Source organism: Vicia villosa, linkage group LG3 (assembly GCF_029867415.1).
Source record: "Vicia villosa cultivar HV-30 ecotype Madison, WI linkage group LG3, Vvil1.0, whole genome shotgun sequence".
Lineage (NCBI taxonomy): Eukaryota > Viridiplantae > Streptophyta > Magnoliopsida > Fabales > Fabaceae > Vicia > Vicia villosa.
In genome coordinates this window covers 103752148-103770838 of record NC_081182.1, presented here as the reverse complement: position 1 = coordinate 103770838, position 18691 = coordinate 103752148, and the positions used below count along the sequence as shown (strand labels likewise).

At 32.9% G+C, this 18691-nt stretch overlaps 1 protein-coding gene across 1 annotated transcript; it reads left to right on the top strand.

Moving 5' to 3' along the window:
- The first annotated feature begins 1832 nt into the window (after window positions 1-1832).
- On the top strand, window positions 1833-11238 carry LOC131658708 (probable amino acid permease 7). Its single transcript, XM_058927975.1, has 8 exons — window positions 1833-1976; window positions 8901-9006; window positions 9160-9393; window positions 9518-9611; window positions 9838-10052; window positions 10157-10290; window positions 10386-10613; window positions 10726-11238. Exons 1-8 carry the CDS (start codon window positions 1833-1835, stop codon window positions 11137-11139), a joined length of 1569 nt encoding a protein of 522 aa, XP_058783958.1. The 3' UTR covers window positions 11140-11238.
- The last annotated feature ends 7453 nt before the right edge of the window (window positions 11239-18691 follow it).

Here is an 18691-nt window from a genome sequence, read left to right as displayed (position 1 = left end):
AAGCTAACCCTTTCTAGGGAAATTTGACTTATGAAGGAATGAATGGTTGATGGAGGCTAACCCTTTCCAGGGGATTTTGACTTATGAAGGAATGAATGATGGAGGATAACCCTTTCCGGGGGATTTTTGATCTATACTTCTTGTTTAAAGCCCAAGATTAAGGCTGACCTTGCTGAGGAAATTCCAGATATGGAATCTTGACTCTATTAAGGAGAAGACTTACTGGAGATTAAAGATATGGGTGACAGAGACTGTCCATGTCTCTCATTCCAAAAGGTGAACTCAATACTGAGATTGAGACATTCTTAGCTTGTTTGGAGTCTGGTTTGAGGAATAGAAGAATCTCACCAGGATAGGCTAAAATGTGACTAAAGACCTGCTCCTATGTTTATAAGAAACCTGATTGGTCCTTGTATACAAGCTCAAGAGAAAGCTGTGAATTGAAATGAAAGCTGTAAATTGAAAGCTGTAAAGCCTAACCTGGATGAAGAGGAGGCTTCTGAAAGATGTATATACAAAAGGGGTTGGGACTTAGACTCAAGGAGAGGCCTATATGAAATTGATTTGAAATTGTTTTGAAAACGGATTGAAAGTTTGATTGAAAACAATTGAATTATTTATTGAAAAAGTTTTGAAGTTTTTGTTTTGAAAACAGAAGAAGTGAAGATGGACACTAGGTCACATAGGTATATGAAGAGTTTCACCGGGAATAATTCCCTTCAATACCGAGAAGAAAGTTTTGAAAACAGATGAGGAGTTTACTGTTTAAAAAAAGGATTTAAAAACTGTATGTACAGAAAAAGGTGTTGGGTCTTACACTCTGTAGATGTTTTTATATTGGCTATATTTGGTGGTAAGACATTCTTGTGATATGTGTGTGGAAGCATGCAGGATTGTTCGTTTGAGCTAGTACAAGTTTTGTTGGATGTCATGCTCGATGTCATGACATATGTGTCTGACAGCTGTAGCTGTTACTTTTTAAGTTGTGATGTTTCCTTATTTATCTCAGGCTACTATTTAGGAAACTATATATTGTGTGCTGTATGATTTATGCTAAATTATCTCGGTTTACATCTTATGAGAACACCCAGTTGATGTGGAAATTAGGTTAACTTATTTAACCCTAATTTATGTGTGGAAGGCCCATGGCCCAAGTCCTGCTGCCTGCTGACTATAAAACTACTGCAAATCCTACTTTTAGAGGCAAATTTTTTAAGCGTGAAGATCATTATACTCTTTGTGTTTCCACCGTGTGTGTTGTTATTGTTACGTGTGATCCAAACAATTATCACGTAGATGATTGCTTTGGAGTACTATATCTTTGAGGTGTTTTTGTTAATTGTCACTCTAAGCTTTTAAGCACGAGTGTGCGTCTCTTGATTGAAGCTTTTATGCAGATCAAGTTGTGTTTTTGAAGTGTGTCTTCTCTCTGAATTTGTGTAATGTTTATTTGTAATCACTGCTGTAATTGAGGAGGAGTGAGTGGAGATACTCAGGTCTAGGAATAGATTGGAATTACATTGGGTAGGTTTTAAGTGAGGAGTTGTAAACGGGGGAGTTTAACTCCGAATTAATTCTGCTTATATTGGATTCCCTCCCTGGCTTGGTAGCCCCCAGAGTAGGTTGTTTGAACCGAATTGGGTAAAGAATTATGTGTGTTCTTTATTGTTTTTATGTGTTTTTGTTTTAAATATTTTGCTGTGTAATTGTGGATGTCTTAACATCCAGTACGACATCAAGCGTGAGTTACTAGAATTTTCAATTGGCATCAGAGTAGGCACCCTGCATGTTTACATTTGGGTGAGATCTAGGGACAACAAAATTCTGGTACTATGAACAAGAATAAAGAAGAAACTGCACAACACATCACAGCACTAACGAGTGCTTGTGAATCTGATGATGATTCCAGTGAAGACGAACTGACCTTTGATGAGCTTGCAACCTCCTACAAAGAGCTATATGTCAAGAGTAATGAAGTATGAAAACAAGTGGAGAAGCAAAAGAAGCTCATAAAGGAATTGGAAACTGAAAAGAAAGAATATCTTGGAACCATAGATTCACTCAATGGTGAAATTAGTATGTTGAACTCCAAGATTGATCAAATGTCAAAATCTGTCAGAATGTTGAATTCTGGAACTGACTCCCTGGAAGAAATCCTGCAAGTTGGACAGAGATCAGGAGAAATGTCTGGAATAGGATTTGTGGGAAGATCAGAATCCATCTTAGGACTCAAGAGGCCAAAAACTGAAGTCTACATGCCAGTTCGGATGTCAAGACCAATGTCACAACATCATGGGAACAAGAGGATAAACCATACTAGGAAGAAATTTAATAAATGGAGATGTCACTACTGTGGAAAATTTGGTCACATAAAACCTTTTTGCTTCATACTGTATGGTTATCCTAATCATCCACTTCAAAAAGGACCTAAGCAGGTCTTGAGTTCAAAAATATCAACCGCAATTGAAGGGTGAACAATGATGTTATGTGGTTCCTCATTGGTGAGAACCTCATAGTCTTTGAGTGTCTTCGTATATATTACCTCAACCATTTGTTGCAAGGCGAGGAGTTGGCTCTTTTATGAAGAAATCGCTCGATCTCGTTAACTGATTCAACTAAAGTCCCAATTGAACGGGTCCTTCGCATACAAGATTAAAACAAAGAATTCCGAAAATAAAAGTACCTTAGTCTAAATGGCGTTGAAATAAAATTTTGATATCACAAAATCTCCCCAGCTCGCAACGACACTAAAAACTTGACGTGTGTGAACCGCAAGTGTACATTTGTGTCAAGTAAAAAAAAGTATCAATCCCATAGAGAGATGTGTGATTACCAAATCTTACTACAACTATGTTTATCTAAGGTGATCGTAAAAGTTTTGTTTGATGCATATTGAAAAGTAAATTTTAGCAGTTAATAAAAAAGACAGAACTATGGATTATGATTGATCATCTAGACTTACCCCTACAATTATTCAAGTTTGAATTGCTAGAAGTTCTAAGTCATTTTTTTATAGAAAATTAGATAAATTTGTGTGTCACCCACTTTCGTGGCATGCGCATTTAAACGTGTTTCAAGCCCAACTAATTAATTCAATCAAGAGTATTTCTCCTGGTCACATGACGACACATCTTGATTGTATCTCAATTGAGATCAAGTCGCCTTGTCAGTGGCGCCTCGAACTCAATTTTTTAGTAACTTGCTTTTAGACGTCGAGTCATTAACTTTTGATACATGATCAATGTCTAAAATGACTTAGTCATGAGATGAACTCTCATAACCCCATGTCCCTAAAGACTTACTCGCTAATAGTGAGATGGACAACAAGGATAAACAAATTAAGGAACATTGCAAGTAAATAAATGATAATAAGTAAAGTAATAACAAGCAATAAACTAAGAAAAAGGCAAGATTATGATAAAGTGCTGAAAATTATAATAAAAATTCATAACTAACAAGAACAAAAGCAACAATTGTTTGGAGTAGAGAAAGTAAAAGATGATTCTAAGATGGATCCTAACACCTCTATTTATACTAATCCAAGGCCTAAGTCACCAATTAAGTGTACAAATTTCATGCTTAATGGCCACTTATTAGTAGTCATGAAGAAAATGGAGGTTACATGAGCCAAAAGTTACAAACTTAGCCAAGAAGTCAAGAATTCGTAACTGTCTGAGGTACAGACACGAGTCGTGTCAAGCAACACGGGTTGACTGTGTAAGCCTCAGGTTTCTTGTATGAAGAGAGTTTCAAGGGGAAACACGACCCGTGTCATGGGACACGTCCAGACCGTGTTGTCCTCAGAAATTTTGCATTGGAAGTGCTTCGTGTTGTGCAATCTTCGGCCTTGTCATTCCGATTCGTTCCACTAACTACTTATTCCCTGAAAATTAACATAGAAGTCAAAAACACATAAAAACAAACTAGAATGATGAAAACACACATGAATTAAAGGAAAAACAAACAAGAAACATAAATTTTTTACCTCTTATCGTTGGCGTTTAAGGCCACGTCATTACCCATGTTCATTGGATAGGTGAAAATCACGTTGGATAGCCCAAAGCCCACATTGGTCACTATACGATAAACCACAGGCGACCTAAGAATTATACTGGTATTCGCCAGACATTCCTTCGGATGACTTACAATATTTGCCTATCCCCATAGTTCTTTGTATTGCTTCCTCCGGACCCTTTCCTTTTTTAGCCTTGATAACCTTATCTCAGTTACGGGTGGCAAAATGGGTCGCCAACCCCGCCCGCCTAATGCCCGCCAAAAAGAGAACGGTGCGGGCAAGCCCGCCAAATTAAATGGGCATAAAATCATGTCCGCCCCGTCAAGGTGGCGGGTTGGCGGGCTTGCCCGTCTATTTTTTTTATTTTTATTTTATTTTTTTAATAGATTAATAGTCTTTTTTAATCTTTCAATTAAATTTTTCACTTATATTTTAGTATAATTTTTATAAAGCATTTTTAAATAAATTTTACCTACAAAAAAATTGCCTATATTTACAAATAAATAAATAAAATAAAACCATCAAGAATTTGAATTACTGGAATTAACTAAAAAAGTGAGGACTTAAGGCGAGACGAGCTTAACAAATAGGTGATGCGGGCTTTTGCGGGCGGCGGGGCGGCCTTTGGTGGGTGGCGGGCCTAAAATCCTAATCCTACCCATCATTTTTTGGCGGGTGCGCGGGCCGGCCTGGCAGACCACCGCTTGTTTTGTCACCCCTAATCTCAATCTCAGTACAAGGGCCAATTTAATTATACTGGTACACCATTTATGTTCAACTTGCATATTACCATGCCAATAATTTTAGAATACAGGACTCCAAATTGATGTGAACTCTTGACGGATTACCATGATATCATAGTTGAAGCCTCTATCAACCCAACTTATATTCAATTGAACTTATAGTTACCCCTATTCAGGGCCGGCCCTGGGCCAGGGCAAACAGACCCACAGGTCAAGGCCTCAGAAAAGTGAGGGCCTCAATTTGGGGGGTGCAGTTAATATTTAAATACTAAAATAATAAAATATATCTTTATTAGCGAAAAAACTTAACAAATCCTTAGTTGTAGCCCAACGGTTTGAGCCAAACTCTTAGGAGTTTTGTTGTTAGGGGTTAGGTTTTAATAAGTTCTTGATATAATTTTTGTGACAATTAACAATTATATTTTAATTATAAAATAATTTGTATATAATTAATTATAATATATAATGAGAATTGAAATTAAATTTTATTTTAGATGGTTATTTATGCACTTTCGGTGTAAATTTTTACACTATCAATATACCACAACCACTCAATTATATTACTATAAAAGAAATTAAAATAAAAGTTAAACATTTCCAACAAATTAACGATTGTAATTAATTGACGGTATAAAGTTTCTTTACTGTATTCCAATTTTATTCATTTATTTCAGTATAAATTTTAGAGACTATTTATATGTTACAATTAAATATATAAAATTTTGTTATACAATTAGCTTTGCATTGAATTTTTTTTATTGTTAAAAACAACCAAAACTTTATATTATTGATATTGTCTGTGAGATTTTTTTCATTTTGAAGGCGAATAAAACGTTATTTTTTGGGGAGGGGCCTATTTTTTTTGTTGAACCGCGCCTCTAAAGAGTCGGGACCGGCCCTACCTCTATTAATATTTCATTATCGAAATTTATTAAGTTCCACTGCTTTATTATTATTATTATTATTATTATTATTATTATTATTATTATTATTATTATTATTATTATTATTATTATTATTATTATTATTATTATTATTATTATTATTATTATTATTATTATTATCAGTTAACCATGCTAACACAGTGCCTTTTTTAACTTATATTTTATTTTTTCTATTTACTTTAATAAAAATTGCAGATAGATTTTGCAACAATCTTACGAGAATACGATTATCACTGGGTGATAATGAAAAAAAATCAAATATGTAATTGAACATTGAACATCAGTACAAAACAAGAATAACATTTGAAAGGGTCGAATTTTGTCAATCCAGCCTCTTTAAACTTGAAGACAAGATACGATTAAAATTTATTGCTCATTCAATCAATTAGTTAATTAATTTCTTCAGTATAATATACATTTATCATAATTTATGTATTTGGATTTTTTTGATTTAATATATATATATATATATATATATATATATATATATATATATATATATATATATATATATATATATATATATATATATATATATATTATTAATTCTATTTTAATTATTTATTTGATAAATTATAATTGTTTTTATAGAAAAAAATATCAAAAATTTTAAATTATTTATTATAACAATTCAACAATAATATCCGTTTAGAAAGTGTACTGGTTATTTTAAAATTTACTTTTATAGATAATAGTTTTAATATCTATTAGATAATAAGAAAATTGGTATTTAATATTTTCTTTTTAGGAATTTTGGTATTTATCTTTTTAAATAATTTTTCTAAAATATGTTGAAAAGAACTATTAAATTATGGCAATAAAATGATTTTTCTAAAATAATTATTTTCCAAAATAAATTTTTTAAAAATGATTTTTTATCTATAAAACTCAAGCAATTTAAATAAATATATATTAATTTTATTGAATTATTATTAATATGTTAAAAAAAATTAATTTTATATTTTATCTCAAAATCTCGAAATGGGATGGTCGGCCCTGTGCAAGGATAAAATTGATTTATATTATATTATATATATTTTTTTTAAATTATTGAATTATATTCAATATATATTATTATTTATAAGTTCTTTAAATAATTTATATATATATATATATATATATATATATATATATATATATATATATATATATATATATATATATATATATATATATATATATATATATATATATATATATATATATATATATGGGGACGACTCAAGTGAGAACACTTGGTTATTATGAGAAATGAGAACAATGAATCACGACCATTAAATTTGATTTTAATGGACTGGATTGGTTTCTCTTTCTAAGATCCAGTCCATTAAATATTAAGGATCTTAGAAAGAGAAACCAATCCAATCCATTAAAATCAAATTTAATGGTCGTGATTCATTGTTCTCATTTCTCATAATAACCAAGTGTTCTCACTTGAGTCGTCCCCTATATATATATATATATATATATATATGATGGTCTTTAAATTTAATGAAAAACCAATGTATTTATAAATTGAATATATTGATTGTTTGATGAATTTAAAATGTAAAATAAAATTTATAATCAAAATTAGAAAAGAAAATATGGTAACGTGTTATAAATATATATGTATTATCTTCTATCCCTGTCAGCTAAAAATTATCTTGTCAATTATTTTCTTTTTATTTTATTTTATATAGTATCCACTATTAATTTTTACTAAAAAGATTCATAATCTTAATTAATTTTCAATGTAAAGTGAAGATATAGTTGAATGTCACAACAAATTTCTTAATATTACGGTTGAAAGAGAGAGAAACGTTGAAAAAAGAGAAAAAGAGAAATAAGAGGGGGCATTAGAATTTACATCTAGATGTTTTTTGAAAGAACAAAAATTCACTTTAAAAGGTCAGAAACAAGAGAAGAAGAATAAAGAACTAAAAGAGACTCGAAGAAAAGAAGCAGAGAAGAATTTCAGGTGAATAGAGTTCTCTTTTGTTTTATGAAAATTAAGTTGCATTGTTTGACTTTATTCTTTTTAATTTTTAAATGTTTATATTAAATCTTGCAACCGTCTAATTCAAAAACACTAATGTTGTCATCTATTTGAAGTTTATTTAAAGTTAGAACAAAATTTTAATTAAATTTTATCAACATAAAGATTGTTTACATTTTACAAATTTGAGTCAAAAACATTAAAAAGAACACACTTTTGAGACCCTATTCTTTGATTAAAAGTTATCACACGCATGTAAATTTACTTTGTCACAATGACTATTTTGTTTCACCCTTCATTTTTTTATGGGTATATTCGCTTCCATTGAGGACTATTTTGCTTTACATATGAACCTTTTGAATATAAAACTTTTGAAGAGTAAATAATGTGTATGTTTGAGAGAATGTATGACGGTTAAAATATATATATATATATATATATATATATATATATATATATATATATATATATATATATATATATATATATATATATATATATATATATATATATATATATATATATATATATATATTAAATGGAATCTCATAAAAAGTATTTCACGACTTACATGAAATTGACTTAATTTTTTACATAGGGTCTCAAATTTTTGAGACAATTCTGGCTATGTATTATTGTTAATTTTGATGTCCAAAATACATTTGTTAATTTTTATACTAATTTAAATGTTATAATTTGTTTTTGAAAAATATTTTTGCATTAGTTGTAGCCTAAAATTTAATAAAATTTTGATAAATTTATATAAAGCGGCAACAAGGACAGAGCTATTTAGTTAGAATAAAAAAGAATAATATTATTAGTATGAAATACTAAAAAACAAAAAACACGGCACCGACACTGACGCAGTAATATAATAATAATTTGGAAAAAAAAAATTAAATGTGATTATATGTCACACATTTTTTTAAGGTGTCTGTCTGTCTATATGAGATGCTAAAATGACTAAACTACTCTTAACTAACAATGAATTAAGTGCTGGTGTACTCAATACTTGATATGTGACGGATGAATTCAGGTGATAAATTCATTATCTCTTAGGTGTCACATTAATTCTTCTCTAGTGATATGGGTCAATGTTGTTTACATTGGTAAACTTCAATTAATGTGAATGTTTCTATTGTGAGTGCTACGCTCCACTCATGTAAATGCAACATAGTTTGTCTTTATTGTATTTACCTTACACTTTATGTTATATGCAGAAAACTTCACGAGATTCTTGGATAAAGATGGTTGTCCATAACTCTCTACAAATGACAAGAAGTGCTTCTGCTGCTTATGATGATGACGGACGTCCCAAAAGAACTGGTAAAATTTTCTATTCCATCATAACCAATTCATTTTCTTATACTTGAATTCTATGTTGTCAATAGCAGATATACCGTTTTAGAGGGTCTGTAACACTATCCGAGATGCTTGAATTTGAATACTGAAGTTTTATTCCTGCCATAAATTCTGCAGGAAATGTGAAAACTGCTGTGGCTCATATCATTACAGCTGTTATTGGCTCTGGTGTTTTGTCTTTGGCATGGAGTATTGCTCAATTAGGATGGATAGGAGGACCAATTGCCTTGCTTTCTTGTGCAATAGCTACCTATATTTCTTCCAATATTTTGTCTGATTGTTATAGAAGTCCTGACTCTGTAACCGGGAAAAGAAACTACTCTTACATCGATGCTGTTAGAGTCAATCTTGGTAATAACACATTAAACTCTTCTTCACTATGTACTTGTGCAATCACTCTAGACAACATAGATACACTTTTCATGAATTATGTCATAACAATTATAACTTCAACTTGAGTTTAATGCTGGTTCAGGTACGAAAAGAACATACGTGGCTGGTTTCCTTCAGTTCTTGAGCTTGTATGTCACTAGTGTTGCTTATGTAATTACCACAGCAACCAGTTTAAGGTACATCTTCTGAAACCCTCGGAAAATGGGAAAACCATATTTTTTTCAAAAAGTAATAATGGAGATGTTATTGTAGATTAAGGAGTTGACATTATGTATTTTTCTATAAATGGATTGCTCTCCTAGTCGCATAAACATTCGTTTTACCGCAATTTTGACAATTACCATATTTATTAATTTTTGCCAACAAGCCAATGACACATGTTTATTCTAATAATTAATAAAGGGCTATTCTGAGATCAAATTGTTATCACAAGGAAGGACGCGATGCTCCTTGTAGTTATGGTGGTAATTTATATATGGTGCTGTTTGGACTTGTTCAGATTGTAATGTCATTCATACCGGATCTCCATAACATGACTTGGGTTTCAGTTATTGCCGCAATAATGTCATTTTCATACTCCTTCATTGGATTAGGACTTGGCATAGGAACAGTCATACGTAAGGCTCTTCTTCACTCAATTTCTGTTAATTTAAGATTATGTTTATTTGTTATCTTCAAGCCTCTTGATTCATATTTCCAAGGACTTTGGTTGATTTTGCAGAAAATGGAAGAATTATGGGAACTTTGACAGGAGTACAAACTGCTAATGTTGCTAAAAAAATCTGGGTAATGTTCCAAGCAATTGGTGACATTAGCTTTTCCTATCCATACCCAATGCTCCTTATTGAGATACAGGTACCTTCAACATTTCATATTCAAATTCCATGAGTAAAGGGTGATTTTTTTATATATGCATATTAATCTAAATTATTGAATTTTGCTGAGAATAGGACACCTTAGAGTCTCCTCCATCAGAGAATCAAACCATGAAAAAGGCCTCTGTGACTTCAATCGTCATTACAACGTTCTTCTACCTATGTTGTGGATGCTTCGGATATGCAGCTTTTGGAAATGTTACACCAGGAAATCTAATGACAGGGTTTGGATTTTACGAGCCTTTCTGGCTTATTGACATTGCCAATATTTGTATTATCATTCATTTGGTTGGAGGATATCAGGTACTACTCTTACCAATTAAAATCAATTTTTTATATTAAATTCAATTCATACTTCATATTAAAAAACTATTTACACTTTTCAATGATTTCATTTGTATGATCTTTTCAACAGATATACAGTCAACCAATATATAGTGCTGCTGATAGATGGTGTTCAAAGAAATACCCCAACAGTGTCTTTGTGAATGATTTCCACAGAGTGAAACTTCCTCTATTACCGGCTTTTGAGATAAATCTTTTCAGGTTTTGTTTCAGAACAACCTATGTGATTTCAACCACTGGACTTGCAGTTTTATTCCCTTACTTCAACCAAGTTCTTGGATTATTAGGAGGCATCAATTTTTGGCCATTGGCTGTATATTTCCCAGTTGAGATGTACTTTGTACAAAAGAAAATTGGAGCTTGGACTAGAAAATGGATTGTTCTGAGGATATTTAGCTTTGCTTGTTTTCTTGTCACAATGATGGGATTTATTGGATCATTTCAAGGAATCATACAGGCAAAAATCAGCGGAAGAGGTCATTGACATTATTAGTTACCTCTTAATAGTTGTTACTTCAATTTAGGTATGTAGTTTAGTAGTTTGTTTTCAGATTTACATAAGGAATAACCTTTATAGACTATAGCCATGGAATGATACTTGATGTATAACTTACTTCGAAGAAGTGTGTTCCAATAAATTTGCTCTTTGTTATCAATAGTTTTTATTGTTTTACCTAGAAATGAAGTTAAGGATGTCAACAGAGCAGAGAATGTTTGGAGGATACTTCTTTGTTCGCCGCCCGTTCCCCAATTTTTCCTCCGTCTCCGATTCCCGCCATAGAGAATATTTTTCTCCATCCCCAATTTTATAGATTCTTACGGAGATTGAATCATAAAAAAATTCTATACTTTTCTAAAAAAAAATTATTTGAACTAGAAACTGCGTGCATGCCATCTTTTACTATCAAATTTAAGATATGTGTGCAACAGCATATGAAATAATTTCACATTTTAAAACAAATTTATAAGGCGGTATCTTATTTAACAGATGACCGATCATAGTTTCATTAGTGCTACAATTATCAAACGTCAATGTTCACAATTTTCTATCAATATTTCAATCCTTGAAACAAGGTAACAAAAAATCATTATGACTTCAGCAATGTATGGTACAAACACATAAATAAACCTTAAAATGAATTATAACCAACATTACATAAAGTAACCACATTTTAACATTAGCATAAATTTTGTCAAAAAGTAATGATATAATTATATATTAATTTTTTATATGAAATATCATATAAAATATAAAATATAAAAGTTAAATAAATCATATAAAAGTAATGTTATAACATCTGCCGACTTACATCACAATTATTAAACTGAAAAACTTAATGCAGAAAGATAAATAACACATCAATTGTTAACTCAATTCAGTGCCACAACACCTAATCTGGGGGCTACCAAGCCATTAAGGAAATCCACTACTAGTAGTAATAGTTCAAAGTCTAAACAGTCTCAGTTTACAACTTCTCGCCTAATCCCTATCCAGTGCTACTTCTGCCTATAAGTCGACATCTAAACCTAGGAAATCGACATCCCACGTCCAATCATCGCAGTGATAAAACAGCCACACACCTTGTGACCAAGGGAATCCGAATAGAAAGATTACACTTCCCCATAAAAATACTTAGTTAAGCACCCTAACTAAGAACAATACTTGATGTTGCTTAAAAGCTTTGATCAAGAACGATACTCAACTCTCTTTCTCAAAAGCTTCAAGAGTGAGAACACAAGTCTACCTCAATGTATCAGAAGATACATGAGTGACACAAAGAACGGAACACATGAAGAACTTGAGAGACTCCCAAAACAATAACTCTTATTGCACCCACGGTTTTGCTTGTGTGAATGCTTGGCAAACTTGTTTTTCCAAGTTCTTTTCTATAAACTCTTGCAGTTTTGGTTTGTTTAAAAACCTTGTTTTGCTTTAGTTCTGCATATAATTTTTTCTCAAACTTTGCGAGTTGCAAATGTTGTTAACTACATCCCTTTACTTTGTGGTGTTTATGTATTTGTTTTGTTATACACTTTGGTGTTGAAGTCTCTGAATGATTTGTTTCAATATTAATGTCTCTGAATGATTTGTTTAAATATTGTGATTTATGCGTCTGTTTACTTGCGTATTATTTGCTTAAACTTGTGAATCTGTCAATTCTGTGTATATACCTTGCTATTGTTTTTTGAAAACCATTGTTATTTCACTAATGTTTACATTTCAGGGCCATGACATTCATGTTGTTGTTCCAACGATCTTTAGGCAGGCTTTTGACTCAGCGTTATTGGTTAATGTCACTTGCACAATGTCAAACTTTCAAGTTCTTCCCGATAATTTGTTTTTCAGGCCAACCAACCACAAATATGTCCTGAGATTCACTAGTGGAACTACCATTGGGGATATTGGGAAACACGACATCTCCGAGAAGCTGATTAACTTAACTTCATTTGTTGATATAATCTCAAGCAAATGGGAAATGAATATTCTTTGTGGTATTGTTCTTAATGTGGTTTCGTGCTCTGTTTCCTTTTTTCTTTGAATATTTCTTTTTGATCCCTTACTTATTTTTCTTTGTTTAAATGTTATTAGTATGGTTGAAGAATTCAATTACTCGCAGCCGCAGACCGGGGGAGGGGGAGAAACTCCAGGTCAACTTAGTATTAAGAAATTTGTGATATGTCATTTAACAAGTTATTTTGTTACACTTTCATGCTTATTCTGACTACTGACTATCTCTCAAACGCCACATAGTGACAACATCTTGCATTGTATCCAGTGGGAGGCATACACTATGGATTTCTTCGACTACAAACAGAAACAACATGATCCTACAAAACCGATCATTCTTCTCCTCAAGTATGCAAAAGTGAAGGAAGAAGGTTGTCACCCAAATCACATCCGCATATCCTACTAAAATGAGGCTTATTTTTTCAAGGACCAAATTTATGACTATTTCAATTTATCGTAGGTGAATTTCCCCTTGCAGTTACGAACACCTACAATGTGACCAATATGCATATCAATGACAATATGCCCGACATCAATGATTTTATCAAACGATACACAACAGACAATATATACACCCCAAACAATGGTGACTGCTATTTGTTGCATGATATATTTATTTTTGTGGTAACTATTTTATTCATACAGCTTGCCCGAAGGACTCCAATTATGGAAAATCACTAAGCACCACTACCACCCACACATGTGAATGGTCACAACAATCTTCTAAATCTCAACTCTCTGCAACTGAAAATTTTATGTCAAAATCTATCCATATACAACTTGATGAAATCATCCAACTGTACCAGGTTTACAGCATATATTTTTGATGAACAACTTGTTGATTTCCCTAATATTTTTTAACAATGCCTTTATTTGCCATAGATTTATAGCCCACTGTATGTGTCACTATTGCTACTACCGACAAACTTATTGCCTTGTCTAACGGATGGTGCTACAAAGCATGCCACCAATGTCTTCAGGTTGCTAAGGGCGACAAACCACCTTTTGTTTGTAGGGATGGCTACTGCACCGAAGTTGAGATTTGGAGGTTTGCTTTCCACAATCGCAATCAGTATTTTTTTATCAAATTATTATGTTATTACTTATAAGATTTGTGTCAGCGTTGTAGGTTTAAGATAAAGATTGAACTTGTCAAAGAAGGCTGTTGTGGGATATTTGTGTTCTGGGACCGTGAAACGGCTTAGCTATTGGATGTAAAAAACTGACTGCTACTTCTACATTGCAGTTGTAACAATTTTGGACACTTTTAACACTATATTTTCACTGGTGGAAAATATGCTTTAAAACTGCACTGGACACTTTTCTCACTATATTCCACTGGTGGATATCTTACTTTAAAACTGCACTTTTTACTTTCTTATTTAAAATAAGATACAAAGAAGTCTTTATATAGACCCAAGGTTCTGCTATTCTAGGAATTAAAATGCAACTAAGTTCTTATTAATAGACCACTAACCTCTTGGCCTTTCCACTACAATTCCACTCCAAGAACTCTTGGCCTTTCAACTGACTTCTAAATTAAACTCACTTAACATAACATTTAAGGTTTATTCAAACAAACTCCCATGTAAACTTAAATGTTTCTTCCATCCATCATGCCTATCAATTTCTTACCTCTGTCGAAAATTTATTTCGATAATGGTTTTGTGAAAATACATGCTTCTTGATCCTTGCTTGCTACATGCCTCAATTCAATAATTATTTCCTTTACATGTTCTAGAATGAAGTGGAAGCGAATGTCAATGTGTTTGCTTCTTTCATGATTCACTGGATTCTTTGCTAACTCAATTGCTGACATGTTATCCACTTGAATTATTGTTGCACCTACCTGCTTTAGCTCCATTTTGCTTAACAATCTTCTAAGCCATATTACATGACAAATGCACCAAGATGCTGCCACATATTCAGCTTCACATGTCGAAAGTGTTACTATCGGTTGCTTCTTAGAAAGCCATGTGAATGTAGTGTTTCCCATAAAGAACATGTTAGTGCTTTTGAGGATTGGCTTTATGATTTAGCAGCAATAGGATAAATAGAATTATAACTTGTAAGAGAAAGCATGTGGAAGTTCTATTTAATGAAGAAACATGTTGTGTTGAAATGTTTCAACATCTGGAACAACATGTCGAAGAAGATGTCGTGACATCGTGTTTGAGCTGACAGTTTGGATTCTGTTATAACAAAAATAGAATATTCCTAAAACATTGAATCCTATATGGAGCTATATCTAAGGAGATCAAGGAGAACATTTAGGAAACTAAATGTTGAAATATTTTATAGGAGAATCTGTTGCAAAAGTGTAACAACTTATTGTTATTACTTGGAGCATATCTTATGGAGATATTTGTGGAGAATATCTTGGAGGTTATATTGTAGAGCAATTTTGGCAACAATTTGTTATGTCAGTTTGTTACGATTTAAATGTCAAAAGAATCAAGTTAGAATATGTTAGAACATGAAATGTTATGATCATATTTTCTAGTTTTGAAGATAACATTAGAAATGAGTTTTGTATAATACAATGTGGTACTCTAATAAGTTACTTTTTACATTTCAGGAAAAGTGTAAAAGAGTATGCAATATCCTATCTTTCAGAAGCTCTGACCCAGATGTTCTGGATGGCTACATCAGAACATGGTCTTGAAGACATCAGAACATGGTCTTGAAGTTATCAGATCATGACTATTAGAAGCAAGCTCTGAAGATCTGAAGGTATCACGCTCTAAGGAACTTCCGTAGTCTGAAGCGCTGAGGTTCTAACTTGCACCAAACGCTGGAAACTCTGATGAACAAAGAAAATCACAAAGTCTGATTCTAGAACAAAAGCAAATGATGAAAAGCTAGAAAGGCTAGTCTGTGTGTCTGACAAAAGAAACGTAGAAGTATGATTACAAAAGGCAAAGTCAGAAAAAGAAGATGAAGCGAGGCTCGAGGTAGTTGACAAAAGCATGTAACATTAAATGCAGCATGTACTGCACAAGCAAAGCATTAAATGCAGAACTGTTCAACGGTCACATTCTCACGCCTATAAAAGGAACATGTCAGCCCAAGAAAAAGGCTAGAGCTTACGTTACAAACTCACAATACACTATGAATCTTTCTCACGCAAAAAGCTCTTGAACAAAGCAAGCAATCTTCATCTTCAAGCTCACATACTTTTGTATATTTTTAGTGAGTTCTAGATTATAAACCTAAGAGAAAAACCACTTAGTGATTACAGCTTTTTATAAGCATCATTAATCTCTGTATTTGATTATATCTTTGTAAACCAAAATTCCTGGAGTGATCAAGTTGTGATCTGTAGACTCAAGAAGACTTAGAGGTTGATTTAAGTGGAGAACCATTGTAATCATTTTTTGATTAGTGGATTAAATCCTCAGTGGAGGAAAATCACCTGTCAGGGTGGACTGGAGGTAGTTTGAGTTCAAACGAACCAGGATAAAAATAATTGTGCTCATTTTTTATTTTCCAAAAAGAAATAACCCTTATTCAATCCCCCCTTTCTAAGTGTTTTTCACTCCTTTAATTGGCATCAGAGCGCCTTGGTTCTAGGTGCAAACACTTAACAGTGTTAGACAAAAGATTCATGAGAAAAACACGCAAATGGCAACTCCAGTACCACCTCCTACTAAACAAAACAACAATGGTAACAATAGCTTCAATGGAATCAACAAACCACCAGTCTTTGATGATGAAAATTTTGAATATTGGAAAGATAGGCTAGAGAGCTACTTTCTATGTCAAGATGGTGACCTATAGGACTTGGTGTTGGATGGTTACAAACATCCGGGAACTAATGGAGTCAAAATCAGCAGACAAGATATGAGTGATGCACAAAAGAAAGATTTCAAAAATCATAGCATAAATCAGCTCTGTTTTTTTCTACAAGAAAGTTATAAAGATCTCCAAATGCCTCCCAGAAGGCTATTCCTAACCATTACAGCCGTCCGTCCTGATATTAGATCAGAAGAAAATTATCTACCTATTCCTGATGTCCTCAGATCAGTCGAAGACAATTATTATTCCCGCCACACACAGTTCGAAAGAGATATTTGTTCCCGTTCCTGATGCCCTGATAATCAGTTGAGGGAACTGCCTTCGAATATTTAGATCTTACGAAGGAGCCAACCGCCTAATGCCCAGATCGGTCGGAGATACCTCATGATGACTTGTTTCATCAAAAGAAGATTGGTCTACTTATTTTCTGGCATATGTCAAATCAATTAAATGACACTCTTGACGCACACGGATCAAAAGAGATATCATTCCCGTCCATGATACACATATCAATTGAGGGAACCGAATCTGGATTTTCATATCTTCCTAAGGAGCAAGCCTCAGATACCCAGATCAAATGGAAATATCTGCCTGATGATCTATTTTCATCAGAAGAGATGTCTGTTTTCCTGATTCCCATATCAGAGATATTTGCTACCTGCTGATGTTCACATAAGTCAGAGATATCTTCTCCTGATGTCCAGATCAATAAAGACATTTATCACGATGCCAGATTCGAGAAGTCTGCCAAGTCTGATACCCAGGTCAGTCGAAGTTGTTTACCTTCTCTTGATGCTCATATCAATTGAAGTTGGCCCTTGCCTATAGGGGTTCCCCTTTCCAACAGGGATGTGTTCCTTCTCATCCGCAGTTTGGGACATTTATTTATCAGAGCGCAAATTTTCGAGTTCATTTTGATATTCAATCATCTTCCACCTCGACTATTTGAAACGTTCGTTTCTCACTCGTCAGTTTCAAGAAGTTTGAATAGGGAAAGTTGTTGCACCCCAAAATTTTCCCTCTTAATTTATGCTATAAGTTATGGAAGACATTTATTTTGTTGTCCATAAATTAGAAAAAATAATAGAGTTCTCGTTGTGTCAAGACAGTCTGGTGTGAAGGTCTATTTTTACGGTGCAAGTGCAAGATTCATAACTTGTGATTGGAAGGTTACACAGGCTTGGTTATCACGGTGCTAAGACTCTTTCGGTGTTCTTTACATCTTTCGTGTTCGGCCCGTAAACCTACTTATCAAGGAAAGTGGCAGTAATTAATGGTTTCTAAAATTTCAGTTTTGTCGTTCCATTGTCTTTCAAATATTTGAAAATTCATAACTTCTGATTTGAATACTGTTTTGAAGTGAGCCATGTGCCAAAATTTCCGTCTCGAGGTCTACTATAGTTCATGTGTTGGGGTCGACAATTGTTTCTTCGAGGAAGGTCCCGGAATTTGCAAGTTTACCGGAGGTTTTACAGTGGACAAAGGTATTGAACAGCTGTCTTCGGACACTAAAAAAATTCATAACTCTCACACCGTTTATGCGATTGAGCTGAAATTTTAACTGGAGTTCTGTCTCGATGTCCCTGACGTTTCACATGTTGGAACCTAAGGACAAATATGCACCAGAAATGCTAGAATATTGCAAAAGCATCATGATTTTACCATTGAAATGCATTTTCTGGCACTGTCTAACAAGATTCAAAATTGCATCACTTCTTCGATTTTTGTC